The sequence below is a fragment of the Puma concolor genome, chromosome D3 (assembly GCF_028749965.1).
Source record: "Puma concolor isolate L17-30 chromosome D3, mPumCon1.1.hap2, whole genome shotgun sequence".
NCBI lineage: Eukaryota > Metazoa > Chordata > Mammalia > Carnivora > Felidae > Puma > Puma concolor.
In genome coordinates, this window is record NC_141678.1 from 649,873 (window position 1) to 677,618 (window position 27,746).

Genomic DNA, 27,746 nt, shown 5'->3' on the forward strand with positions numbered 1-27,746 from the left:
CAGGCTCCAGGCTCTGAGCTGTCAACACAGAGCCCGACGCGGGGCTTAAACTCATGAGCCGTGAGATCATGACCTGAGCCAAAGTCGGACGCTTAACCAACTGAGCCGCCCAGGTGCCCCTAGGTAGAATTTCTTATGTGCTGCATTTTTGTTAAAGAAATGGTGGTTTTGGGGCGCCTGGGTGGCGCAGTCGGTTAAGCGTCTGACTTCAGCCAGGTCACGATCTCGCGGTCCGTGAGTTCGAGCCCCACGTCAGGCTCTGGGCTGATGGCTCAGAGCCTGGAGCCTGTTTCCGATTCTGTGTCTCCCTCTCTCTCTGCCTCTCCCCCGTTCATGCTCTGTCTCTCTCTGTCCCAAAAAAAATAAATAAACGTTGAAAAAAAAATTAAAAAAAAAAAAAAAAGAAATGGTGGTTTTGGGGCGCCTGGGTGGCGCAGTCGGTTAAGCGTCCGACTTCAGCCAGGTCACGATCTCGCGGTCCGTGAGTTCGAGCCCCGCGTCAGGCTCTGGGCTGATGGCTCAGAGCCTGGAGCCTGTTTCCGATTCTGTGTCTCCCTCTCTCTCTGCCCCTCCCCCGTTCATGCTCTGTCTCTCTCTGTCCCAAAAATAAATAAACGTTGAAAAAAAAAAAATTTTTTTTTAATTTAAAAAAAAAAAAGAAATGGTGGTTTTTTGGCTTACATTTGAGCTCTTCCTCTTTTCTTACATAGCGGTGGGTTTGTGGCTCTAAAATTGAGTTGCTGTAACAGAGACATTTTGGATTCCTAGTCACACCACTTCGCTTCAGTCTGTTTTCATGGCTTATGGCAAGTCTCAAGCTGCCTACAGAGTTTACTGAATGCCTAGAGTTACAATAGCACATCTTCTCTAGAAAACTTTGGGTGTTATACAGAAAAACGTAAATATAGGACGCCCAACACTGTTCATCAAGTGTTTAGATATCAACAATAATAGGAAACAGGATAGGAGATTAAGAAGAGGAAATCTTGGGGTGCCTGGGTGGCTCAGTCAGTTAAGTATCCGACTCTTGGTTTTGGCTCACGTCATGAGATTGAGCCCCTCGTTGGGCTCCACACTGAGTATGGAGCCTGCTTGGGATTTTGTCTCTCTCCCCCTGTCCCTAGCTCACTCTCTGTCTCTCTCTCAAAATAAATAAAGAAAAGACAAGGAAATCTTGGCTAATTAAAACTTATGAAGACTTCAAGAGAGCTAATCATATTCTCTGAAAAAAGATCAATTTGGGACCCTGAACATTTCTGCACTGCACCCGCCCCCTGCCCCCAGTATAATTACCTTTTACAGTATTGCAAGGTGTACCCAGAGGCTTATGCCTTTTCTCTAAAACTCGTTGTCTTTTTTTTCCCCTTTAATAGTCCATTTAGTGTTCGGAAGCTTACTGGGCTGATACTAGAGTTAATATTCTAGTGACAGTGATTTCCTGCTTTCCAATGATAAGGTAATTATGGTACAGAAAATTGCTACTTACCAGCTGCTCTGCCACGCAGAGAGCTCTATGAGTGTTACCTCACAACACTCCTGCAGGGTGGACGTGTTCCTGTGACCCTTGTTCTTTAAAAAAAAAGAAAAAAATTTTTTTTTAATGTTTATTTTTGAGACAGAGAGAGACAGAGCATGAACAGGGAAGGGTCAGAGAGAGAGGGAGACACAGAATCCGAAGCAGGCTCCAGGCTCTGAGCTGTCAGCACAGAGCCCAACGCAGGGCTCGAACTCACGGACCGTGAGATCATGACCTGAGCTGAAGTCAGACTCTTAATCAACTGAGCCACCTAGGCACCCCATGACTCTCGTTCTTGATGGGGAAACAAGGTCAGCCAGGGTGGTTCACATCTGTACATGTGCCTCCCAAGTAACAGAGCATTTTCCTTTCTTTGTTTCTAATTGGGATGTAATGTACATCCCATAAAATACGTGTTCGGAGCTCTCACTGAATTTCCTGCCTGTAGCCTGCTGCTTGTGGGAGGCTGTCATCCAACGTCGTCCTTTTTGTTTAAAGGATTTTTTTTTTTTTTTTTAGTTTGTTTTTGAGAGTGAGGGAAAGAACATGAGCAGGGTAGGGGCAGAGAGAGGGAGAGAGAGATCCCAAGCAGACTCCACGCTGTCCGTGCAGAGCCTGACACGGGGCTCAGACTAATGAACCGAGAGATCATGACCTGAGCCAAAATCAGGAGTCAGATACTTAACCGACTGAGCACCCCAGCATCCCCCCCCCCCCCCCCCCCCCCCCCCCCCCCGCTCCACCCCACTAATTCTTTAAGAAGAGCCTGTCCTGGTCATCTTAGCCACCTTCTACCTTTTGTGTTTACTCCACATGGACTCTGGTCCCCCTTGCGCCATCCCCCAGCAGACTGTAGTTAGGAGTATTCTCTCTCTGTTTCACAGTGTTCTGCAAGGGGGCAGTGTGGTTGTTGATGAAGAGGAAGCCTCTAAGAAGGTCACTGACCAGTTGGACAACATCGTGGACATGCGAGAGTATGATGTGCCCTATCACATCCGCCTCTCCATTGACCTGAAGATCCATGCGGTGAGTGGGCCGTTGCTTTCGGGCAGCCCCTGGCGGTCAGGAGGTGACACTGAAGAGAAATACCCCTCCTGGGACAGACGTAGACTCTTTTTTTTTTTTTTTTTTAATTTTTTTTTTCAACGTTTATTTATTTTTGGGACAGAGAGAGACAGAGCACGAACGGGGGAGGGGCAGAGAGAGAGGGAGACACAGAATCGGAAACAGGCTCCAGGCTCTGAGCCATCAGCCCAGAGCCCGACGCGGGGCTCGAACTCACGGACCGCAAGATCGTGACCTGGCTGAAGTCGGACGCTTAACCGACTGCGCCACCCAGGCGCCCCAGACGTAGACTCTTGATAAACACGCTGCACGTCCCGCAGGCTCACTGGTACAACGTCAGGTACCGAGGAAATGCCTTCCCTGTGGAAATCACCCGCCGAGATGACCTTGTTGAACGACCCGTAAGTACTGCTTGCGTTTCCTCCATCCTGGCTTTTCCACTTGTTTCTAGAGAGATCTAATTCGGTGCTGAAGAATGAATACAATTCAGAGATTTGTTTTCTTCTTTTTCCTCAAATACTTTCTTAAAAAAGTTGTAGAGAAATCTTTTTCCTTTTTCTTTTTTGTCGGTTTCTGACGACGTGTGATTTCACTTAGTGCTTGTATGTCACCATGTGATGTCCTTGTTTAAGCTGGGCTGGATCTGAACTTCAAAGGAGAGCTCTGACTTCCATTTTGGGTGGTTGGTAGCGACGTGATGGGGTGAAAAGCGGATTCGTATGTGGAAGGCTTTGGTTCAGGAACACATTTATGATCTTGGGCAAGTCTGTACTCTGTTTTCTCATTTCCAAAGTGGAGATGTTGACTCTAGCACAGTCTTCCATGTGGGTTATCGTAAAGGTCAAAAGGAGGTCATGATTTTAAAGTACTTTGTGACTCAAGTGCTCTGTAATTCTAGGATTTTCCCATCGTGCTTTAGCCTCTCGTAGGTGTTTAAGATTTCATACCCTCTGTGAATCGTGGTGTTCTTGACATAGGTTAGTCAACCCAAAATGCCTCTCTCGCTTCTTTTGGAACCTCTCTCTGTGGCTGCTTGGCTCTTGTTTTAGCAGCTGGAGGTGGAGGTGGGGGTGTCGGGAAGACCCTTGGCGTCTCCAGAGCTCAGCTTGGTTTACGTCCAACCTAATGAGATGTCCCTGCAGGACCCTGTGGTTTTGGCATTTGACATCGAGACAACCAAACTGCCCCTCAAGTTTCCAGATGCTGAGACTGACCAGATTATGATGATTTCCTATATGATTGACGGTCAGGTAAGTGGTGCCTTTTGGGGTGTACGCTTCCTGGGAGCAGCATGCACCCTGTGGCTGGTATTTTTTCAGTGAAAATAAGTGAGTTGAGTCCAGGAAAGTGAAGAAACAAGCCGTGCCCCTGCCTTCCAATCTGAGTCTGACACGTTTGGGGTCTAGGGGCTGCAGCTCCTGGTGGGCGAGGGGCCTCCCGTTGCTGCAGACTCTTGTTGCAGGAGCTTCTGGGCCAAGTGTGGGGAGCTGTGTTTGGCTTTTTGTGTCCTAACTCACACCGACTGCTCACACGCTTCCCAGGGCTACCTCATCACCAATAGGGAGATAGTGTCAGAGGACGTTGGAGATTTCGAGTTCACCCCCAAGCCAGAGTATGAGGGACCCTTCTGTGTCTTCAATGAACCCGACGAGGTAAAGAGGTGTCATGTGAGAAACTCCCTGGTGTTTGGGGTGAGACGGGAAGAAGAGCCCCCTGACTCTTGAGGCCTCAGTGCTCATTTAACCAGAATGGCAGCTTGCTGGTCTGGGTTCCTGGCGGTATGGTCCTTGTTCACACTGGGGGCACGGGGTGGGTGTGGAAATGAGATACAGCCTGCTTTTCTGAAATTTTGGGAGGGATGATTGGAAGTAGCTGGAAGAAGAGAAACACAAATCCACTGACTGCTACGAATCATTGAATTCAGGTTCATCTAATCCAGAGGTGGTTTGAACACGTCCAAGAGGCCAAACCCACCATCATGGTCACCTACAATGGGGACTTTTTTGACTGGTGAGTCTGATGTCTAGTTTGTGAGTAACTGAAGTGTGTTGGGGAGGGGATGTTGTGTGGCACTGTGAATGTACTCACGCTAACGAGCTGTACACTTAGAAATGGTTAAGATGTAGAGGAGAGGTGGGTGGGGGGGTTCCTGGGTTTTCTCGGGAGTCTTGTGGGGCAGTCTTTCTGTATTTGAGGGAACTGAAGAATACCTGCCGTGTGCTCATCTGTCTGCCCTCATCCCTAGGCCGTTTGTGGAGGCCAGAGCGGCGGTCCATGGGCTGAGCATGTACCAGGAGATAGGGTTCCAGAAGGACAGCCAGGGGGAGTATAAGGCATCCCAGTGCATCCACATGGACTGTCTCAGGTAGGCCCGGCGGCTCCTGGCACTGTCTTAGAGGGCTTTCTGTGTGCGGGTCCGAGGCTCCCTTCTTGCACACCCTTGTCCTGTCTGCGTCCCTTTGAGGGAGGATGGTGGCCTCTGTTGCAGCTCCATCACCTTCAAGGACAACGGCTGTGGCTGGGTCTGGGGACGTGCTGTCTTCCCTTGTGTGTTCATTACTCCTTCCACCAGCAAACACATCAGTGTCAGGCCTCGGGCTGGGGAAGCCAGAACAGAAAGAGGCCGGGTTGAGTGAGGCCCCGGTGCTGTGAGAGCTCCCCACAGAGGTGAGGGTGCTGCAGCCAGGGGTGTCCAGGCTGGAGAGAAAGGAGCTCTTGTGGGCCTCCTGTACCCTGTGGGGAGGAAGATTTTATCTTGGGGGGCCTGGCATTATGGTGGGGGCCGGAGGGGGCAAATGGGAGTGAGGAGAGGGGTGGACTTGGGCATCCACAGACCTGGGCGGGGGGCAGGGGCACCTGGGGCACAGGGAATGTTGGTTCTCAGGGTTTGGGGTGGGCTCTGGAGCAGGAGGGTGGGTTCTAGGTAGAAGCAGGCCTGGGAACCCCACTTACAGGGGGCGTGGTGATCAACGGATTCCAGAAGAGAAGAAAAAGGATGGGGGGGGGGCTTCAGAGGAGGCGGCAATATTGGGAGACCCCAGGGGCACTTCTAGGGGTGAGGATGGCCAAGGGTCTGGAGGCTGAGGGAGGGGAGACTTGATGCAGTCAAGAGAGAGCTGTGGGCGCCAGGGACACGACCACATCCGTCTCGGAGCTGCCTCACAGGGAGGATTTGCAGACAGGTGTGAGGGTGAGGGGCACAGGGTAGCCCCCGGTTTCTGTGCCGAAGGGACTGTGTAAGCAGAGAGGAGGTTAAGAAGAGGGCCTGAGCCGGGTGGGGGAGAGCAGAGCAGACTGGCAGTCCCATGGGACAAGCTGGGGGCTGAGGGCTCCCTCCTGCTCAGTGTTCTCTCTCTCCACAAGGGACAGAGGGAGGCCATGGGACTCGGGAGACTGGCGTTTCCTTGTGTTTGTGGGCGTATCTGTGAGATTACCTGGATCTGGGATAGAGGCTTCGCGAGGCGCCTGTGCCATGCGGGGTCTCGGTGGCAATCCTTGGCGTACCTGTTGGGACGAGGCGTCTTTCTGTGTCGTGTCCAGCGGGGCTGCCTCTCGCAGTGCGTGGGCTGTGTCTCAGAGCCATCTCTGACCTTTGCACGCGTTCTTGTTCCTAGGTGGGTGAAGAGGGACAGTTACCTTCCTGTGGGCAGTCACAACCTCAAGGCGGCTGCCAAAGCCAAGTTGGGCTACGACCCCGTGGAGCTGGACCCTGAAGACATGTGCCGGATGGCCACCGAGCAGCCCCAGGCATGCGCCTCTCCTCACGGCCTTCACCTGTAGCTCCCACACGGTGCCTGCCCGGCTCCTTGTCGCTCTTACTGCCCTGTGTTCTCTCCTCAGACTCTGGCCACATACTCGGTGTCAGACGCGGTGGCCACGTACTACCTGTACATGAAGTACGTCCACCCCTTCATATTCGCCCTCTGCACCATCATCCCCATGGAGCCTGACGAGGTCAGTGCGTCTCCCGGCCCCGTGTGCCGGTGTCAGCCCGCCGGCCCTCGGAGCTCGTCCCCGGCGGCTGCCGTGGATGCAGCTGTGTGATTTTGGCATTTGGTTTGAAGTCTGGCTTTTCCCCCGCAGGTGCTGCGGAAGGGCTCCGGGACGCTGTGTGAGGCCTTGTTGATGGTGCAGGCCTTCCATGCCAACATCGTCTTCCCCAACAAGCAGGAGCAGGAGTTTAACAAGCTGACCAGTGATGGCCACGTGCTGGATGCCGAGACCTATGTGGGTGGCCACGTGGAGGCCCTGGAGTCGGGCGTGTTCCGCAGTGACATCCCCTGCCGGTTCAGGATGGTGAGCCCTCCCCGCTCTCCCGAGGGCTGAGACCCAGAAGCCTCCAGGGCTGCAGTACAGCCCTCACCCCTTTCTTGCCCTGTGGATCCCTCACCAGCCCTCCCTTGTCTGGCCTGTCCTTGACTGAGGTGCTGCGGGACAAGCCCTTGGCTTCTCCGGGCCAGTCCCCGCAGTGTCCTGCGCGAGGTAGTTGGGTACGTGTGAGGGCGTTTTCCCTTCTCACTCACGTCCTCTCTTGGTCATCTGTACTAGAATCCTGCCGCCTTTGACTTCCTGCTGCAGCGGGTGGAGAAGACCATGCGTCATGCCATCGAGGAAGAGGAGAAGGTGCCCATGGAGCAGGTCACCAACTTCCAAGAGGTAACGCTCCGGGGGCCAGGAGAGACCGTCTTCACACGCCCTGCTTGTAGACTGGCTGCTTTTAGTAGCATGCACCTACTGTGTGCTGGTACTTGGGCTCCGAGCCTGGTGATAACAGAGTCTGTTCTGGTCTGCTTGGGGGGCACAGGACAGTGTTGTGGTTACAGTGAATGACTGGGCTTTGGGAGATGGTAGAGATTCACAAGTTGGCCATGGGGTCTTGAGCTGGCTATTGCTTAGAACATCGTGGTGGGTGTACGCAGGACAAAGGCGAGGGATAGGCCTTATGCCCAGTTCATTTGGACTTTATTTTGTAGGCAGCGAGGAGCCACTGGTTTTAATTTTTGTTGTTCAGGAGACTTTAAAAGTGATGATAGTCAATTCCTACAGATGACAGAGTAGAATATAGTGACTGTAAAAACTGTCCAATAATGGTTAGAAAGCACCATTTACAAGTGCTACGTGCCTAGAGACCCCAGGTACCTCCCGCCTTGCTTGTCTTATTTGAACGTGGCACTTCTCAGGTGTGTCTGTCGGGCACTGCTCAACACTACAGCATATTGAGTTACTAGTGGTTTGGAGCTTTTACGAGTTTTAGGATTGATTTTAAGAAATATGTCATAACATGGGCAGATGAGTGGGTCTGTCAGTTAAGCATGTGACTCTTGATTTTAGCTCAGGTCATGATCTTGACGTTGTGAGATGGAGACCCGCATCAGGCTCCACGCTCAGGGCAGAGATTCTCTCCTTGTCCTCCCCGTCTCTCCTCTCTGTCTGTCTCTCTCTAAGAAATGGCTCAGAACAGACTCACTAGGCAGAATTCGAATAAGAATGTGGTTACAGGGGCGCCTGGGTGGCTCAGTCAGTTAAGTATCCAACTCTTAATAGATTCTTGATATTAGTTCAGGTCACGATCTCATGGTCCTGAGATCAAGGCACACGCTGGGCTCTGTGCTGGGTGTGGAGCCTGCTTAAGATTCTCCCTCTCCCTCTGCCCCTCCCCTGCTTGTGCTCTCTGGTCTCTCACACGTGAGAAAGCTGTGTTTGTACACTGTAAAGTGCTGTGCAGCTGTTGTTAGCTCCAGCTACCATACACTTTAAGAACTAAGAACAACCTGGGGGCGCCTGGGTGGCTCCGTCGCTTAAGCATCTGACTTCGGCTCAGGTCATGATCTCACGGCTCTTGAGTTCAGGCCCCACGTTGGGCTCTGTGCTGACAGCTCGGAGCCTGGAGCCTGCTTCGGATTCTGTGTCTCCCTCTCTCTCTGCCCCTCCCCTGCTCACACTCTGTCTCTGTCTCAAAAACAAGTAATATTAAAAAAACTTAAAAAAAAAAAAGGAACTAAGAACAATCTAGAAGAGTGGCTAGGCTAAAGAACAAATGTGAGTTAACACCTTAGAAGGAACACACTTTCAACTTGAAGAAACAGTGAAATGAGTGAGAACAAAGATATGCTGATTGGAGGGACTCTAGACACCCTGGTGAATCCAGCACTAGGCTCCTAGAGGACGGAGTATGGCTCCTTCGCGGTTTCTAAAGTGTGTTCTAGAGGGCACTGGACTCATCTCTTTGTTCCCGAGGGACCATCTCATCCCGAGGATGCTGATGGGAGGTGCCAGCCGGGGATCTCGGCAGCGCAGGTGTGTTCCGTGGGAACTGTGTCTCCCTCCCCTCTTACCTGGACTGTCTCCGTGGGCCTCCTCATTGGCATTTCAGGACCTGCCTCAGGGTGGAGAAGGATGGAGTGATTATTCAAATGATTGATTTGCTTAAAATTCAACTAGGAACAAATGTTAATACTTCTGGTATTTTTTGTTGTATATGATAAACATTCTTCCTTTTAGTCATTGTTGCTGTATAATTTTTGGTGTGTTTTTTTATTTTGACTACTTTGGAGGGTTTTAAGGAATGTTTTGTTGTTGTGTTTTGTTTTTTGAGAGAGAGCTTGCAGGGGTAGGGGTGCAGAGAGAGAGAGAGAATCCCAAGCAGGCTCCACACACAGCGCAGAGCCTGACGCGGGGCTTGATCTCCCGACCGTGAGATCATGACCTGAGCTGAAATGAAGAGTCGAATGATGCTTAACTGAGCCACCCAGGCGCCCCTTAAGGAGTTTAATACTAAAGGCAATTTTTCATTCAAATGATTTTTCTAATATGACTTCCAAATTTAACGTATTTCATTAAAAAAAAAAAAAAGATGGCTACTCTCCTGGTTAGTCTTCGTATGTATTCAGATGTTTTTTAGTTTTCTCTATTCTTTTTTAAGCATTTTTTTTTTTTTAATGTTCATTATCTTTGAGAGGAGAGAGAGCAGGGGAGGCGCAGAGAGAGGGGTAGATACAGAATCCAAAGCAGACTCCAGGCTCTGAGCTGTCAGTACAGAGCCCGACGTGGGGCTTGAACCCACAAACCGTGAGATCATGACCTGAGCTGAAGTCGGACGCTTAACCAAGTGAGCCACCCAGGCACCCCTGGTTTTCTCTATTCTTAAATGTCTATAACAGACGTTGGCAAACTATAGCCCATGAGGCTTGTGTAACCAGCAAGCTAAGAATAGCTTTTACATTTTAAAGATGTTATAAAAAAAAGATTGTGACAGATTGTGTGGCCACAAAACCTAAATTAAGATATTTATTATCTGGTCCCATCCAGAGGTTTCCTGAGTCATTAGATTAACTTCTAAATATACTAATTCTCCAGTTCTGATGTGTATGTTTTGTGCAGAATGAACTTACCAGATAAGTACATATTAATGTTATGACGTAATCAGGTATTAGTTTTGGGAGAGTGAATATATGACCATTAGAAGACAGTTAGTTTTAGGGGCACCAGGGTGGCTCAGTTGGTTAAGCATCCGACTTCAGCTCAGGTCTGATCATCGTTTGTGAGTTTTAGCCCCACATCGGGCTCTGTGCTGACAGCTCGGAGCCTGGAGCCTGCTTCTGCTTCTGTGTCTCCCTCTGTCTCTGCCCCTCACCCACCTGTGTTCTGTCTCCCTCTCTTTCTGATCCTCCACTCGCACTCTGTGTCTCTCTCTCAAAAATAAACATTAAAAAAAAAAAAAAGTGGACTCTTTCTCTCCCTGTTTTATTTAGGGCTTGGTCTTTAGTATTTTTAATTGTGCTAGTTTCCCCACGTTTACTCTGGGAGGCTTATTCTCTCGGGTTCTCGGCCTCCTCCCCCTGTGTCTGCTGTTGGTCATGGGGGTGTTTCTTCCCACGCTCTGTGATTTTGGGATGTGAATTTGTATTCAGCAGGGAGTCTCCTGCAGCCCTTCAGGGGCCATCAGTTACTTTGATGGTTGTTTGTGGCCGGGGTCCCTTGTCACCTGGTTCCTGGGCCAGAGGGTTCCCAGATCCAGTGGAGTATAACGTAAACCCCACACTTATTAGAGGGACTAGCCTGCGGTGCCAGATGTGCAGCCCAGAGGAGATGTGATTTTGGTGAGCAGACTTGTAGTTTATTCTTTCACAGAGGTGGCCTTTGTTGGTCCTGCCTTTTTGGGGGGTTCTGTATCGTCCCCCTGTTGTGTGCAGGCTTCCTGTCCCTGAGGAGGCACGAGAACCGTGCGGGAGTGCACACACCCTGGGCCAAGGCAGCCGACCTCGGAAAGGTCTGCTCGTGAGGCCGGGAGCTCGGGTCTCAGGAGGGAGGTTTCTCTCCTTTCTCGGACAGGAGTCCCTCCTGAACTTCGCTCACTCGTGCAGACACTTGTTCACACGGAGCATTGCCCTCCTGGGAGTGTGGTTTGGGTGTGTGTGGGCCAAGGTGCCCAGGTGCCCAGTGCTCAGTGAACACTCTGGGCACTGGGTCCATGAGCAAGATGGCATCAGGCACATGTCCCGGTTTGATGCCGGGAGAATTAAGCTCATCCCAGCTTGAGCCTGACCTCCTCCTGACCTTGCCCCAATGCCTTTCCCCTTTGCTGATTGAGTTCTGTGTCCTTGCACTGTGAGTCACTGCACCTGGGAGTGGTCCTAGAGACCCCGACCCAGAGCCTGGCCTCTGCCAGGCCACTGCTGATGTAGCTCTCTGCTCTGGTTTTGAGTCTACTCTTCGCTCTTGCCCTCTGGGGTAACTTAGAAACTCAGTTCTGCATTTACAGGGATAGTCCTCATATTTCATGCAGGATATCTAGGTGTTAGGTACCAGGAGGGTTTTTTTAGATAACAGTTTAACCTCTGGCTGGAAACAAATCTCATTCATCGGTTTGTAAAGTAATGCTGGGGACCATCTAGCACTGAGGTTCAGAGTGTGGCGTTTGGGCTAAGGGCGCCTGTGCTTGAGCCCCTGCTAAGCTCTTGAGCCTCTCATGTGTCAGGTGAGGGGCTGCTGAGGCAAGGATATCACATGTCCACACTGTGCATGCACACAGGGCACCCAGGAAGGGTGCTGTTGATACTCGAGCTGGGTCTTACACCTTGCTGGTGGGTGGGCCCTGCCATCTGAGGCCACAGTCTTTCAGTTTTCTCCCAGTCCCAAAAGGTCCTCTGGAGTGGAGGCTGCTGCTTCCCGAGATGCTGTGCTCCTTAGGGTTCTTTCCTTGTGAGGTTCCTGTACCTCCCGGACCTAGCATTGGTGGCCAGCGTCTGCTGTCCTTCTGGGACCCACGTGCTTGCTTTGTTACTGTCTATACAGTCTTTCTCCTTTCTCCATAGGTGTGTGATCAGATTAAGACCAAGCTCACCTCCCTGAAAGATGTCCCAAACAGAATCGAGTGTCCCCTTATCTACCACCTGGATGTGGGGGCCATGTACCCCAACATCATCCTGACGAACCGCCTGCAGGTGAGACAGATTCCCCTGTCAGAATCGAGCTCTTTTCTGCCCAAATACTAACTGCTGCCCTCCCCCCACCCTCCCCACCCCCAGCCCTCTGCCGTGGTGGACGAGGCCACCTGTGCTGCCTGTGACTTCAACAAGCCTGGAGCAGACTGCCAGAGGAAGATGGCCTGGCAGTGGAGGGGCGAGTTCAGTGAGTGCGACCCAGGGGCAGGGGCCGGGTGGCTCAGCAGGCAGCGGGTGCATAGGTCTTTGTCACAGACTCTCCTCTGTCGCCCTCCTAGTGCCAGCCAGTCGCAGCGAGTACCATCGGATCCAGCACCAGCTGGAGTCAGAGAAGTTCCCTCCCTTGACTGCAGAGGGCCCAGCCCGGGCCTTTCACGAGCTGTCCCGCGAGGAGCAGGCTAAATATGAGAAGCGGAGGCTGTCAGGTGAGCGGTTTCCAAACACTGTGGTTCCTCTGACTTGGGCCTTTCTGGTATGTCACAGCTTGATGTCATCTAAACTAGATGTTGCACTAGATGAGAGATGAGATCACTGTGAACTATCTCTTCCTAGCTTCCCTTTCCTTATTTCTCCCTCAGTAAATGTTCGGATGATGAATTCTGTTTCCCGGGCTCTTGCCGAATTTGGCCCGTTCACACTGGGCTGTCCTTCGATAGGATAAACCAGCACCGTCTCTCTGAGTTTCGTGCTCCTCCGTACTGACCTGGGAAGCTTCATTTGTTGGTGTCGGCCTTATCCTGACTTCCTTTGGCTACGTACAGGTGGCCCAGCTATCTCCTGTTTGGGGTCTCACATGCTTCCCTGCTCTCGATTGTGCCGCAGATTACTGCCGGAAGGCCTACAAGAAGATCCACGTGACCAGGGTGGAGGAGCGCCTCACCACCATCTGCCAGCGGGAGAACTCCTTCTATGTGGACACGGTGCGCGCCTTCCGGGACAGGCGCTATGAGTTCAAGGGTCTCCACAAGGCGAGTCTGACCTTTGTGAAGTCAGAACAGTCTAGTTTCTGAGAGGAGAGTCCTTGCTTGGTGCTGTGTGGACAGTCATGACTTCCCCAGTTAGGATGTGTGGCTCCCAGCCTCATGCGTTTGGAAAGTAATTGAATGCACAGTTTTGAGTTTGTTTGTTTCTTGTTTTTAAGTAGGCTTCATGCCCAGTGTGGAGCCCAGCGAGGGGCCCGAACTCATGACCTGGAGACCAAGACCTAGGATGAGCTCAAGAGTCAGACACATAACCAACTGAGCCACCCAGGCGCCCCTCGGTTATTTTTAGTTTTGAGGATTTAAGGGCCTGAGGCCTTGAAACTATTTTGAATGATTGCTTTTGAAATATTTATTTAGAGCAGGGATCAGCTGACTATGGGTGGGCAGACTTTTTATAAATAAAATTTGATAGGAACGGAGCCGTGTCCGCTGCAGCAGGGAGGTGAGCAGCGGAGCAGAAGCGGAGGCTGCATGAGCACGGTATTGGCCATATGGCCGTAGTTTGCCAGCCTCCGATGGGGACAGATTCGGGTGATTTACTGGCCTGGCTCATCCAGGAGGATCAGGGAAGACACATACCACTTCAGTTGTCATGACAAATCGTAGCTTTATACTTAAGCAAATGGGGTTCTTTTCCCTGAAAGACCTTCCTTCATTGTTGGACTCAGTAAGGTCCCTGCTCTGGTAGACTTTATCACTGTAAAAGATACGCGACATAAAACCTAACGTTTTTAAGTGCACGGTTCTGTGGCGTTGGGTACGTTCACACTGTTATGCAGCCACCACCCCCGGCCCTTGCCAGAACTCTTCATCTCGCAGAACTAAAACTCGGCACCATTTAACCACAAGCCCCGCATCCCACTTTCGGTCTCTGAGTCCAACTCCTCTAGGCCCTCACGGAAGTGGACTCATGCGGTGTTTGTCTCTTATGACGGCTCCTTTCCCTTCGCGTCGTGTCCTCCGGGTTTGTCCATGTAGTCGCGGGTGTCAGAATCTCCTGTCGGGGGCTGAATGGTTCTCCGTTGTGTGTACGCACCACATCATGTGCATCCGCCCCCTGTCCACAGACACTGGGTTGCTTCCGCGGTTTGGCCACTGTGAAGAATGCCGCTGTGAACGTGGGTGTGCAAATCTCTTGAAGTCCCTGATGTCATTCTTTTGAGTGTGCACCCAGACGGGATTGCTGGGTCATGTGCTAATTCCGTTTTTAACCTTTTGAGGAACTGCCAAACCATTTCATGTTAATTAACTATTAAGTTACTTATTCTCTCTCTCTCTCTTTTCAGACAAGCACTAAAAGTGTCTGTCTTGTTCTTCAGAGTCTACACAATACCAGGCACATAGTAGGCATTCAACAAATATCTGAATTGTTTTTTTCTTTATATTACTTTATTACTTTTTTTTAGAAAGAGAGCGCACGCAGGAGGGGGGCAGAGAGAGAGAATCTTAAGCAGCCTCCATACTCAGTGAGGAGCCCAACACAGGCTCTGTCCCACAGCCCTGGCATCATGACCTGAGCTGAAATCAAGAGTTGGACACTTGGGGCGCCTGGGTGGCCCAGCCAGTTAAGCGTCCGACTTCGGCTCAGGTCAGGGTCTCATGGTTTGTGGGTTTGAGCCCCGTGTCGGGCTCTGTGCTGACAGCTCAGAGCCTGGAGCCTCCATCAGATTCTGTGTCTCCCTCTCGCTCTGCCCCTCCCCAACTTGTGTGCTTGTGCACGCGCTGTCGCTCTGTTTCTCAAAAATAAACATTAAAAAAAAAAAAAAGAAACCATGTGCTGGAGTCTCTAGGGGGTCGGTCACGATGTCTGCCCTGTTCATCTGGCTGTGCCACTAGAGAGAACGGGATAAGGAAACGTGGCAGAGCATCAACGGTTGTTTTTCCGGATGTGTCTATAGTCTTCACTTGTATTGGATTTTGAAGGTTTCTATAGATTTGACATTTTCACAATATGAGAATGCCGGGCCGTGGACTGTAGACTGAGCTGGAGGAGCCGAGTTGGTGATCGGTGCGCGTGTGGTTCCAGGTGTGGAAGAAGAAGCTGTCTGCGGCCGTGGAGGTGGGCGACGCCGCCGAAGTGAAGCGCTGCAAGAACATGGAGGTCCTGTACGACTCCCTGCAGCTGGCACACAAGTGCATCCTGAACTCCTTCTACGGCTACGTCATGCGCAAAGGGTGGGCTCCCGGCCGAGGGCCTCACTACGTGGAGCGCGGGGGGAGAGCCGGGGCGGGCGCGGGGGTGGGGGCGTCCGGCTGCGCTGACCCAGAGTGTCTGGACTGCCAGGGATCGGTACCACAGACGTGTTGTCGGAATGTCTTGGGCTGGAGACGGTGATTTGGCAGTTTCCAGTGTATTTATGTGACTTGGTGAATGGCATAACTTGGGGGCTGTAGAGGGTGTAGGCCGTCCTGAAAAAGCACCACGTGAGCCATGGGGGGTGTAAAGCTGTCTGAGAAGTCAGGATGGCCAGGAGCGGGGGGGTCTGAAAGCCAAGATGGATGCTCTTTCTGATGGAGATGTACAGCCAGGTGGGTGAGGGCCTTGGGGAGAGCAGGCTGTAGAGGCCTGGCCGCCGTGGGCAGGGTCGTGAGGAGCAGCAGCATGGAGGCTCTGGAGGAGAGCGATGGGGTGCTGGGGTTTGTTGGGTTTGGATGAGGGGGAGGAAAGTGGGGCCGGCCTCTGGGCGCCCGACCTTGCAGGTGAGACCTGGTTTGGGGGCAACGAGGCGGGTGTCTGGTGGGGAGTTGAGGGTGTTTGTGGGCCTGTGCTTTCCCTGAGAAGTCGGAGGATGAGCGTCGGGTCTGGGAGATGGAGAAGGCACGAGGTGGAGCTGGGGACAGAGGGAGAGGGCTCGTGGGAGGGGGGGCGGGGCACGGGACCATCTGGGCGGGTACCGAGAGAGCATGCCGCCTCCAGCCCCACACCCTGAAGCAGGGCGGAGGAGTGTCCTCAGCACGGCCCCGTGCTGCCACGGTTCCTGCCCCACTTCAGACGTCCCCTGTGTGGTGTCCTCCTGACCTCCTCTAAGGACCCTTTGTGGGGAGCCCTACCCACCTCACCCCCAGGCTGTGACTGTCTTCCTCAGGGCTCGCTGGTACTCCATGGAGATGGCAGGCATTGTCTGCTTCACGGGAGCCAACATCATCACCCAGGCGCGGGAACTGATCGAGCAGATCGGGTGAGCTCTGTGCTCTGGTCAGCTGCTGGGAGTGGACAGCCTGTGGGGGAAGGCTGGGGGGCACAGACGGGGAGTGAGCATGTGGGCATTGTGTTTTTGGGTCCACGGCCTGGAAGGGCCTTCACACTGGGTACTTCCTGCATGGAGGCCATGGTCCAGCATCCACGTGGCCTCGTTTCTCTCTTTCTAAAGGAGGCCCTTAGAGCTGGACACAGACGGAATATGGTGCGTCCTGCCCAACAGCTTCCCTGAAAACTTTGTCATCAAGACGACCAGTGTAAAAAAACCCAAGGTGACCATCTCCTACCCTGGGGCCATGTTAAACATCATGGTCAAGGTGAGCCTGGGTCTCCAGGGAGGGCCTGCTATCTCTGGGCCTGGGTTCTTAACGTCTCTACTCTGATGGGGATTTGCGGGGGGGGGACTGCATCGGCTGTCACACTGGCGCATTCCCCTTCCTAACGTCACGTCACCCTGCTTGACGCCGTTCAGATTCTTCTGTAGCCTGAGGATCTATACAGAAAATGCTGTGCTCACACTCAAGTGAGTCTGTGTTCCCTGTAGGAAAGCAGCAGACTATTTCGCTTTTAAGTTTGTATTTTGAAGTAACTTCAGATCTACAGAAAAGTTTTAAAAGTAAAACGCAATTTGTATATGTGCTTCAGCCTCTTTCCTCTAACGTTAGTTCACATATATAAACCGTGGTACGCTTATCAGAACTAAGAAGTTCACGTTGGCGCAGCCCCATAACCAAGCCACAGTCTTTGTTTGGATTTCCCGGTTTCTCCAGGGCTCCTGTCTTCTTAGTCCCCCCAGGCTGGCAGCACCCTGTCTTCAGTAAACCCTGCTCAGGTGTCTTGTTGGCTGCCCCTCATTTGGGTTTGTTGTTTCTTATCATGTTTGTTGTATCTTATCAAATGAGATTATTTGCATTTTTTTTTTTTTTAATTTTTTTTTTTTTTTTTCAACGTTTATTTATTTTTGGGACAGAGAGAGACAGAGCATGAACGGGCGAGGGGCAGAGAGAGAGGGAGACACAGAATCGGAAACAGGCTCCAGGCTCTGAGCCATCAGCCCAGAGCCCGACGCGGGGCTCGAACTCACGGACCGCGAGATCGCGACCTGGCTGAAGTCGGACGCTTAACCGACTGCGCCACCCAGGCGCCCCTATTTGCATTTTTTAAGGCATGCTAGCGATATGACCCGTGTTTCATTCTTTGGCTGCATGGTGTCAGGGTCTGCGCTTCTGGTCACCGGGCACAGCTGCGGTCTCCCCGCCCTGTACTGCTGCTGGAGCGAGGCATTGAGCCTACGCCGGCGGGCAGGGGTGTCAGAGAGTCTGGCCATGTGTTAAAGCCACCAGAGCCTTGAAGAACCCTAGAGGAGATACTTGAGACTGTGCAGATGTCCTGTGTCTCCCTAATTTTCACTGGTTTGAGTGACGGTGGTTCTGCGGTGACTTTCCCCAATGGTGGCTCCCGCTTTCCCACAGTCCTGGTACATTTATTGGAATCCCTCTATAAGGAAGCGTATCACCCCTCTTTCCACTCAGCAGTTCTCTTCGTCGTCGATATTGGTTAGACTGGGTTACAACCCAGGCCTGCCCTGGTGTTTTGTGACTCAGCTCATTCCTCCTGGGCTGCTAGGGCCTCCTTCACATTTGCCTACGTATTCCTGACACATGTCCCTGGTCTGTGGTTCGGGTTTGGGGCATTTTTAATTTATTTCTTTAGCACTTTCTTACTTCTTGGTCCTGAAGGCACTCTAGCCTCATCTTGGTTATCCTAGTCCTCACCCTGGAATCCGCCATTTCTCTGAGGAACCAGGTTCCTTTTATTGGAGAGGGTATTGGAAACCAAGGTCAAGTGCAGATGCTCATTGCTGCTGGGTGTAACTGCTTCTAGCTGTTCTCAGACTGAGCTAGGAGATATGTATATGCCTGATCGCCCTGTCCACGCATGCATCTAGGTTTATTTCTCTGTGTGTGCACTTTAATTTTTTTTTTAATGTTTATTTTTGAGAGACAGAGACAGCATGAGCAGGAGAGGGCAGAGAGAGAGAGGGAGACCCAGAATCAGAAGCAGGCTCTGGGCTCCGAGCTGTCAGTACAGAGCCAGATGTGGGGCTCGAACCCACAAGCCGTGAAATCATGACCTGAGCCGAAGTCGGACACTCAACTGACTGAGCCACCCAGGCGCCCCTGTGTGTGCACTTTAAAGTACGAAATGCAAAGGGAGCCTGGATGGCTCAGTCAGTTGAGTGGCCGACTCTTGGTTTCGACTCAAGTCATGGTCCCGGAGTTGTGGGATCACACTCCACATTGGGCTGTGCACTGGGCATGGAGCCTACTTAGGATTCTCTCTCCCTCTCCCTCTCCACCCCTTTTCTCCACTCACACTCTCTGTCACACGCACGTGCGCGCGCGCGCTCTCTCTCTCAAAACATTTAAAAAACATACGTATGTACATAAAGGACACGAGTCTACATCTATATGTCCAGCCCCAATCTAGTCCCCTTTCCGTTAGTCACTTCTTTCTCTTGCAGCGAGAAGCCTGTCCCTCATTTTCTCAATATGTTTATTTGTTCACTAGTGTGTGTGTAAAATTGTAAAACGGCTTCAGGATCGTGCCGCCGTGTGCTGTAAACTTAACCGACTACGGCACAGTGTGTGTGTATAGTTGCTACTGTCTTTAGTCTGTATTACCTCGTCACAACCAGGTTTGCCAAAGTGACTGAAGCCGGCCCTTCAGTGGGATTGTTTGTCCCAGTCTGCAGTTTCCCTTGGGGTTGCCCGACATCCTGGTTGGATGCTTTTTAATTTGCTTACAGTAAAATTCACGCTTCGTAGAGTGCAGTTCTGTGGGTTTTGAGCCACACAGGGTCCTGTTTCCACCACCGCAGAGAACATGGAAAAGTTCCACCCCTCAGAAGTTCCCGAGTGCTGCCTCTATCACCAGCCTTTCTCCCTCTCTTCCCCTAGACCCTGGCTACCTAGTGTGTTCCTTTGCAACGCTAATTCTGCCTTTTCCAGAATGTCCTGTGAATGGAAACAAGGTGTATAAGCTTCTGGGCTTGGCAGAATGTGTTTGGGTTCATCCACTTCTGGCACATGTCACAACTTGGCCTCTTTCTCTGGCTGAGTGGTGTCCACTGTATGGAAGAAACCCAGTTCGCTGGTCTGGTCAGTCCTCACAGGCAACTAGTCCCTTTGAGGTTTGGATGGTCAGGAGTGAAGCTGCCTCCACTTCCTCTTGTTATGCAGGAAGGCTTCACCAATGATCAGTACCAGGAGCTGACTGAGCCAGCCTCACTCACCTATGTCACCCGCTCAGAGAACAGCATCTTTTTTGAGGTTGATGGACCCTACCTTGCCATGATCCTTCCAGCCTCCAAGGAAGAGGGCAAGAAACTGAAGAAGAGGTAGGAATCCCACAGCCTTTGTGCTTGGGGAGAAAATGAATGAGATTTAACAACCCATCCGGGAAGTGGACCAGGAGGCCAGATGGGACTACTTCTGTTTCTTGACCTTTTTGTTTCAGTATGGAAAGCTGTCGCCAACACAGATCCCGCCATCTCTGCTCTCCACCTGCTAGATTCTCGTTCTACAGGCTGCAGCCTCTTATGTTGTTTTTATGTCAGAAATATGAACCTCAGGGTGGGGAGATGTTTGCTGTCTAGTACATGCTGGAGGGGAGGGTTGGACGGGGAAGGGGAAGGTGGAGAGCCAGTGACTAACAGCCAGCATCCCAGGCCCCCATTCACCGCTGGGCTCGCCTATGATTCCAGATATGCTGTCTTCAACGAGGACGGTTCCCTGGCTGAGCTAAAGGGCTTCGAGATCAAACGCCGGGGGGAGCTGCAGCTGATTAAAATCTTCCAGTCCTCAGTGTTTGAGGCCTTCCTCAAGGGCAGCACCCTAGAAGAAGTGTATGGCTCCGTCGCCAAGGTGGCTGACTACTGGCTGGACGTGCTGTACAGTAAGGTGAGCCGCCCTCCACCTGGCCGTGAGGGTCCTGCAGGCTCCTGGCGAACAGGGTGAGTCAGGGCTGATTCTGATGAAACAGGGCTTCATAGTCGGTGCCTCTCAGTCCCTCTCGGTCGGACCCTGTGCCCAGTGACAGAATTCCAGGAAGGAGGCACCTAGCATAGTGAAAGGATTTGTAAGAGAAAACTTTACCAGTGATCCCATCAGTTTCTTTGATTTTTTTTTACTTTGTAGGCCCTGTTAATGAATATGCAATTTCTACAATTTAAATGACAGTGTTGGCTTACCTTGCAACATACCTTCTCATGGGATCTATCATTATTTGTTACTCTTTAGTCTGTGTTTGTCAAGTTTGCACTACTTAATTTAATCTGTAAATGTTGGGTATCATATAGGCTTTTTTCACTATTTTAATGTTTTCTAAGCGAAAGGAATACTGGGATGGATATTCTAGAACTTTTCTGGCTTCCTTTGCTTTGTGGGCTGCTGCAGCTTGAGGCATATTGTCTTGTTCTGTAGAGTTGGCCCATACATGACAGTAAGCACCAAGAGAGAAAAACACAGGAAACAGGATCCAAACAAATCTTCCAGGATGTCAGGGCTGGGGGGTCAGGGATGTGTGCACATGGGACAGCAGGGCCGGGGGGTCAGGGGTGCATGTGCACAGGTACAGATATAGCTATTTGTCCTCAGACTGCTCTGACTCCTCCCTTCTTAGTCCCATGGCTCTCCAGGGGGCTAGTGTCTCTCCTTTTTCCTGGCTCCTCCTTTCCCTAGTTTTCTTTTTGTTTTAGGAGAAAAATATCACTAATTCTGTCTTTCCTCTTTTTCTGTTAACTTTGGTGTCAGTAGCTCAGTAAATGTCTTTTAATGTTTTCCACATAGTTCGACAAAATGGAATTTAAGGTTTTGTGTGTGGGTTTGTAGCATTGCTACTCACTGGCATGAGACAACCGTGTTGTACCGCTGCCTTCAGCCCATCAGGCTGGAGAAGCTCGCTACTCGGGGGAGATGTACCAGTGAGCTTGGGAGAGCGCTCTGTTCCTTCTGTGTGATCTGCTCGTTGCCTCTCCAGGCCGCGAACATGCCTGATTCTGAGCTGTTTGAGCTGATCTCTGAGAACCGCTCCATGTCTCGGAAGCTGGAAGATTATGGGGAGCAGAAGTCCACGTCTATCAGCACGGCCAAACGCCTGGCTGAGTTCCTGGGGGATCAGATGGTGAAGGACGCGGGGCTGAGCTGCCGCTACATCATCTCCCGGAAGCCCGAGGGCTCTCCAGTCACAGAGAGGTAAGGGTTCCTGGGGTTAAGGAAGGGATTCCGTACGGTCTTGGACGTTCGGGTTGGAAGCTTGAGTCTGTTATGGGACCTCTGTCCCTTTGTAGCGATGTCAGCTTCCTTGTAAAGAGCAGGATGGTCAGGAGTGGAAGACAGGGACTGGGCTTTGGTCCCCTGCAGAACCTGGGTTGTGGGGGCCTAGACTGAGGGTGCCCTGTCAGTCAGCAGGCACAGAGATGTGAGAGTGTATTGGAGCGGGGGTTGCTATGATGGGAGCTATCACAGAGTTCGGTTGAGGTCTAGGGCAGGCCCTGGATCACTCACACCCTTGAGGAGACCATTGTCACCCTGGCTGGAGAGGTCTTTCTGGCGAGCTGCACAGAATGCTCTAGCATCCGAGGCTCCATGGCACTGCCAATGCTGCAGCCTCAGCTCTCTTTGCCGACAGACAGAAATGTCTTCCAGCTTCTGAAACACGTTCAGCGTGACAGCAAAGGGTTCTGTCAGACGGCATCTTCCACTCCCAACTACGGAATCTTCGGGGTCAGCAGTGGTTCTCCTGTCACCCTGTCGCTCATCAGGCTGCTTGAACCGTGCAGGGACCGTGTGAATGGAACAGGAAAAAACTGTGTTGAGGGCATGGATTTCTAGAACAATAGGTTTTCTTCCTGCGAATCATTGTATAACCACGGCAGAATTTCCCACCAAGAGCTCAGGGACTAGAAGTGGTTCCGCGGACAAGCCTTGAGAACATCGGGCAGATGGAGGAAGTGCTAAGCACCAACAAGAGAAAATGTTTCAGAGATGGCCACAGCAGTGCTTCCGTGACCATTTGTGACAGGGCCTCGTTCCTCCCGTGACACTCCTTCCCTTGCACAGAGTCTGGGCAGTCGTGACTTGCTGCGGCCTGTGCAATGTGGCAGGAGTGAACCCTGGTTGCAGGAGGCCTCATGCTTCTGCTCTTGCCCTTTGGCTGCCTGGTCAGCCTGCTGGAGGCCCCTTGCAGAGGCAGCACCAGGTAACTGCAGTAGCTGCCACACCTGCAGGGGAGCCACAGTGGCCACACAAGTGACCCCGGGCAGAACCACCTCAATCATAGGCTCATAAGCCAAAACAGTTACTGTTTCGATCCATGGAGTTTGAGGTGGTTTGTAATATAGCAGTAGGTAACTGATAAAGCTAGACACGTCAGTAATCCGCGTTTTCACCTACACTGGGAAGGTCTGGAGTGGAGGGGGTGGGGAGCAAATGAATGAAACACAGCAAATATTTCCTTAAAAAGAAATTCCCAGAGTTCTAACAAAAGAAGGAATTTGGTGTAAGGCTAAAACAGATTACATGGAGAGTAAAATGCAGGATTGCTGTGTATCATTAAGAAAATGGCAACACAGGGGCGCCTGGGTGGCGCAGTCGGTTAAGCGTCCGACTTCAGCCAGGTCACGATCTCACGGTCCGTGAGTTCGAGCCCCGCGTCGGGCTCTGGGCTGATGGCTCAGAGCCTGGAGCCTGTTTCCGATTCTGTGTCTCCCTCTCTCTCTGCCCCTCCCCTGTTCATGCTCTGTCTCTCTCTGTCCCAAAAATAAACGTTGAAAAAAAAATTTTTTAATAAAAAAAAATTTTTTTAAATAAAAAAAATTCTTAAATAAAAAAAGAAAATGGCAACACAGAAAGTAGGCAACTTCTGTGAACAGGCAATTTGCAAGTGAAGTTGATGGTCAGTGCATGTAAAGATGTGCAAATTCACTGTAATTGGGAAACAAGTGTGTTAATACCAGTCGTCCCACATGTACACAGCATTGTGACAGTCACTTTGGAGAAGCCAGCAGTGCACGATGCATTAGATGGTGCCTGATTCCCCTCACAATTGAGCACGTCTGGGGATGTGTCCTGGATGATTGCCCCTGTGGTTTACATTGTGTTTAATAGCAAACGTTGGGAATGCCGTAGTGTCCCTCAATCAGAAAATGGGCAAATGTGTTTTTAATGCAGTGAAATGCTATGCGGGCATTGGAACGATTGAATCGCAGCTGCATGGTAAATGCGCGGGCTGGCACAGGCAGTCTACTTCCATCTGTATAAAATTTACAGACATGGACAACGCTCTTGTTTACACTTACGTACGGACGAGAGTAGTATGGGAGCAGGCGTAGGATCGGTAAACGCCAAGACAGGGACCATGTTTATCTCTGTGAGGACAGTCAGGATTGCTGCACAGGGCCTCTTCCTTGTATCTGTTTTCTCAAATGTGAAGTAAAATGGCAAGGCATGAAGTTTGATACGACTAGGTGATAGGTGCACAGGGGTTTGTTGTGTTCTAAGTTTCTTTGTGTTTATAAAAATCACAGAAACAACTGTTTCCTCCAGTGAAAGGAAAGGTATTAACAGTTGCCCTGTAGCCTTGTTAGTACCATGAAAACTGGCGCATTCTTTCAGGAAAGCAGATAGACCTTTCTGTATCTTACTCAATGAGTAACATTTTAGAAATGTCTAATTACATGCACGCACACGGATATGTAATTTAGGGGAGGGCTTTGGCAATAGCTCTGTGAACAGTGGTCAAACAACACAGACCAAACGGCCACCAGTGGGGGGGATCGTGCATTAATCCGTGGTATTTTAATACAGTGAAGGATTATTTGGTTATTGAATATGATAAACATTAGATATTAGCTGTAGTTTATACAAAACAATGACATTAAATAAAAGAGGTTACAATCTAGGTTCTAAGTCCTTATTTCCATGTGAAATACATGTACGTGGTCAACGCTGTACAGAGTTGGAGAGATTTCCGTGTTTGTGAGTTTTGTGCCTCTTTTCACCCAGGGCCATCCCACTCGCCATTTTCCAGGCAGAGCCCATGGTGAGGAAGCATTTTCTCCGGAAATGGCTTAAGAGTTCTTCCCTCCAAGACTTCGATATTCGGACAGTGAGTGCTGACTTCTGTACTGAGAAGTTTGGGAGGAGGAGTCGACAGCACAGTATCCCTGACTCGGGTCATCGTTCTGTCTGAGTCTCCACCCTCGACGTCCTCCTCTCTGTACACAGTGGGTGAGGAAGTAGTTCCACTTAAGGACAAAACCAGAAAAACTAGTGCCGGGCAGCGCTTAGATTCTGGTGCAGGGTTCTTGTGCTGGCTCAGCCAGCTACTAACTGTCATCCTGGGAGTCCTTTCTTTAAGTGTTCTGCCTCAGTTTCCTTCTCTGTGAAATGGGTACCTCTTGCCCCAGAATTTCTAGCTGGGATAAGTATGACACAGGAAGCATTCAGTGTGGTGCTCAGTATAGAGTGGAGCACGGGGCTGCTGCTGCTTTCCTCTTACGTTTCTCCTTGTGCGCACCCAGATCCTGGACTGGGACTACTACATTGAGCGGCTAGGCAGTGCCATACAGAAGATCATCACAATCCCTGCGGCCCTGCAGCAGGTGAGGCCCCGCCCATGCAGACAGGGCCTGATGTGGCTCAGAAGCCATGGAAGCCTGGGCCTGGCCCCTACCAGCAGTCAGACAAGTGATCGGTAAGGGATCGGTGTCACCTGCTTGTAGGTGAAGAACCCGGTGCCACGCGTCAAGCACCCTGACTGGCTGCACAAGAAACTTCTGGAGAAGAATGACATCTGCAAGCAGAAGAAGATCAGTGAGCTTTTTGTCCTCGAAGGCCGGAGACAGGTAGCGGGCCCAGGGCCGCCGAGCCGTGCCTGTCGGGCCTCGTGGGGGCCCCATGCGACCCAGGCTTGGATGCTCCCATTCAAGTGTCTAGAGTGTTTCTTTTCTTTTCTTTCTTTCTAGAACTGTGTACCTGACAGACAACTCTTTCCACCTGGGGGGGAGGGGGTCTTCTGGCATAGGAAGCCTTGGGCCTTCTGTCAGGGATAAGGACTGTTTTCTGTATGAATAGAGCAGTAACTGGGCTCAGGGACTCAGTGCGTCAGTGTGCCTTGGGACTCCTGTTTTCTAAACTGTGAAGTAAAAACCTATAGAAACACTAGACAGTACTAAAGACAGTGTAACGAAGGGCTTAGCTGAAGTCAGGGGAGCCAAAAGGAAATTCTCAGCTGCTGGAAATGCAAAGTGAACTTTATTTTCACTATTGTTTTTTTCCCCACCCCCCCCAAAAGCACACTGTAAACTAGAGCACTGGGGGCTGGGAAGGAAAAGAGAGGACCTGTTCTCTGCAGTATTTTATTCTGTCTTACGAAAAGGAGCGAATCCCAGAGCAAACAAGGGAAAAATAGTCGTACTCGACTGATATTTTCTATTTGACCTTTTCGCTATTAGAAATCGGAACCAGATCAGTCAGTAGATGCACATCTTTGTGTACAAGTATCTTAGCCTATTCATTTGATCCCACATGTGTATTTCTAGAGGTGGAGTTTCCTGAGAAATCGTGGTGTTTTCAGTCTCCTGGGTCTTTGCAGGTGGGCGTGGCCCAGGCTCCAGAAGGCACACAGAGCCTTGGTGCTCCGGACATGGAAGACCTCGGCCTGGCAAAGCCACCGCGCTCAGTGGTTCCTGTTGCCACCAGGAGGAAGCGCGTCCTCTGGGAGAGCCAGGGGGAGTCGCAGGACCTGGAGCTGACGGTGCCCTGGCAGGAGATCTTGGGGCCGCCTCCGGCCCTCGGGACCACGCAGGTGACACGTCGACGTGGCCGGTGGGAGGGGGCGGGGGCAGCAGCCTGGCCCGAGCTGTAGCTTGAGGTCTCCCGTGGAGTCTGCTACGTAGCTCCGGGGTCCTGCATGGGTGAGAGGCGTCCTCACCAGAGACACCTGCGCTGGGAAGCTGTTTAATGCAGTTGCTGTGCAAGGCTGTTTCTGCTTTACCGCGTGCCCCTGGGTTGTGTTGACTGCCCCCTCTTCCTGACTTGCTTCACCGTCTGCCCTAGGAAGAGTGGCTGGTCTGGCTCCGATTCCACAAGAAGAAGTGGCAGCTGCAGGCCCGGCAGCGCCTGGGTCGCAAGAAGAGGCGGCGTCTGGAGGTGGCAGAGGGTGACCCTCGGCCTGGGGCTGTCCGCGACAGGCCTGCCACCGGGCTGGGGGGCTTCTTGCAAAGAGCCGCCCGCAGCATTTTGGACCTTCCGTGGCAGATTGTGCAGGTGCAGACTGCCATCAGTTTGGGGGGTGGGATGCCCCCCAAGGGCAGCATCACAGCCGATGGGAAGGGGTGTCTGGCCGGCTCACGATCCTGGGGACCCTCCGTTACTTTTGTGCCCTGTGATTGGGGCTGGTGCCGGAGAGCACTCAGGAGTGTGAACACGGTTTGTGTTGAGGTGACACGTGGTCTGCTCTCTCCGTTCCAGATCAGTGAGACCAGCCAGGCCGGCTTGTTCAGGCTGTGGGCCGTCATCAGCAGTGACTTGTACTGCATCAGGCTGAACATCCCCCGCCAGTTCTATGTTAACCAGCGGGTGGCTAAAGCCGAGGAGGGGCCTTCATACCGCAAGGTACGGGGCAGCAGATACTGCTGGTCACTGTGGTCAGCTGTCTGCTCCGCCTCTGAGGTGGTGTCCCCAGCGATGAGGGAGCCACATAAAGGATGGGGCTTTGTGGACGCAAAAGCCTGGTGAGCTGTGACGCTGAGCCGGGTGTGCTGGAGCACTTTCTTGGGGTGCTGTGAGGAGTGAAACGGTGTCTGTGGAGCACCGGGCTCAGAGCGAACGCTCAGGGGCTGCAGTTGCCGGTGTCCTGGGGGTGCCATCCTCTTACATCCGATGTCTGTGTAGCAGGGGAGGGACGAGGGGGACGAGTGTCAGTGGCTGGAGTCTGTTTCCATAGGCGCTTCTCATGTCAGCAGCCTCCCTGGACAGACTTCTCACGCCTCAGGGTTCCCTTGGTGAAAGCGTGCGGTTCAGTGGCTTTCCGTGCGTCCCGTCCTGCAGCCTCTGCCACAGCCAGTCCTCGAGCGTTTTATCTCCCTCAGAACAAACTGGGACCCTTTGCAGATCGTCCCCTCCCCCGGCCCTGGCTCACCACCGTTCCCTCGACACCTGGGTTCTGCCTGTAGGTTAGCCTGTCGTGGAGTCCGGCTAGTTTAGTTCTGCCTGAAGCTCGTTTACTGAGGCTGTCGTGCGCATTTCTCAGTGGGTGCTGGGACACGCGGAATGCGCTGACGTCTAGTTGCGACGAGATGTGGGAGTTTGTAACTGAGACTAGACTGCAGAGGCTTTCTGGAGAAGGTGGGACTCTGCCCCCACCAGGATTCAGGGGCGTGCGGCCCTGGAAAGGGCAGGGCGCGTGAAGGCGGAGAACAGATGGTCTGGGATTCCTGTCGCTTTTCTGGATGCGATGCCGCATTGTAACCTCAG

At 51.8% G+C, this 27,746-nt stretch overlaps 1 protein-coding gene across 1 annotated transcript in view; it reads left to right on the top strand.

Moving 5' to 3' along the window:
- POLE (DNA polymerase epsilon, catalytic subunit) overlaps nucleotides 1-27,746 on the top strand; it is a 46,152-nt gene that overhangs the window by 4,616 nt on the left and 13,790 nt on the right. The window contains exons 7-32 of the mRNA XM_086681357.1: nucleotides 2,401-2,542; nucleotides 2,902-2,982; nucleotides 3,724-3,831; nucleotides 4,123-4,233; nucleotides 4,506-4,591; nucleotides 4,827-4,946; nucleotides 6,196-6,328; nucleotides 6,422-6,535; nucleotides 6,665-6,877; nucleotides 7,130-7,237; nucleotides 11,896-12,024; nucleotides 12,109-12,211; nucleotides 12,303-12,449; nucleotides 12,847-12,992; nucleotides 15,034-15,182; nucleotides 16,094-16,186; nucleotides 16,379-16,523; nucleotides 19,449-19,606; nucleotides 19,973-20,168; nucleotides 21,247-21,461; nucleotides 24,273-24,375; nucleotides 24,791-24,871; nucleotides 24,992-25,114; nucleotides 25,864-26,076; nucleotides 26,328-26,537; nucleotides 26,742-26,885. Of these exons, the coding sequence (XP_086537483.1) occupies nucleotides 2,401-2,542; nucleotides 2,902-2,982; nucleotides 3,724-3,831; nucleotides 4,123-4,233; nucleotides 4,506-4,591; nucleotides 4,827-4,946; nucleotides 6,196-6,328; nucleotides 6,422-6,535; nucleotides 6,665-6,877; nucleotides 7,130-7,237; nucleotides 11,896-12,024; nucleotides 12,109-12,211; nucleotides 12,303-12,449; nucleotides 12,847-12,992; nucleotides 15,034-15,182; nucleotides 16,094-16,186; nucleotides 16,379-16,523; nucleotides 19,449-19,606; nucleotides 19,973-20,168; nucleotides 21,247-21,461; nucleotides 24,273-24,375; nucleotides 24,791-24,871; nucleotides 24,992-25,114; nucleotides 25,864-26,076; nucleotides 26,328-26,537; nucleotides 26,742-26,885 (3,571 nt within the window). The remainder of the gene's footprint in view (nucleotides 1-2,400; nucleotides 2,543-2,901; nucleotides 2,983-3,723; nucleotides 3,832-4,122; nucleotides 4,234-4,505; nucleotides 4,592-4,826; nucleotides 4,947-6,195; nucleotides 6,329-6,421; nucleotides 6,536-6,664; nucleotides 6,878-7,129; nucleotides 7,238-11,895; nucleotides 12,025-12,108; nucleotides 12,212-12,302; nucleotides 12,450-12,846; nucleotides 12,993-15,033; nucleotides 15,183-16,093; nucleotides 16,187-16,378; nucleotides 16,524-19,448; nucleotides 19,607-19,972; nucleotides 20,169-21,246; nucleotides 21,462-24,272; nucleotides 24,376-24,790; nucleotides 24,872-24,991; nucleotides 25,115-25,863; nucleotides 26,077-26,327; nucleotides 26,538-26,741; nucleotides 26,886-27,746) is intronic.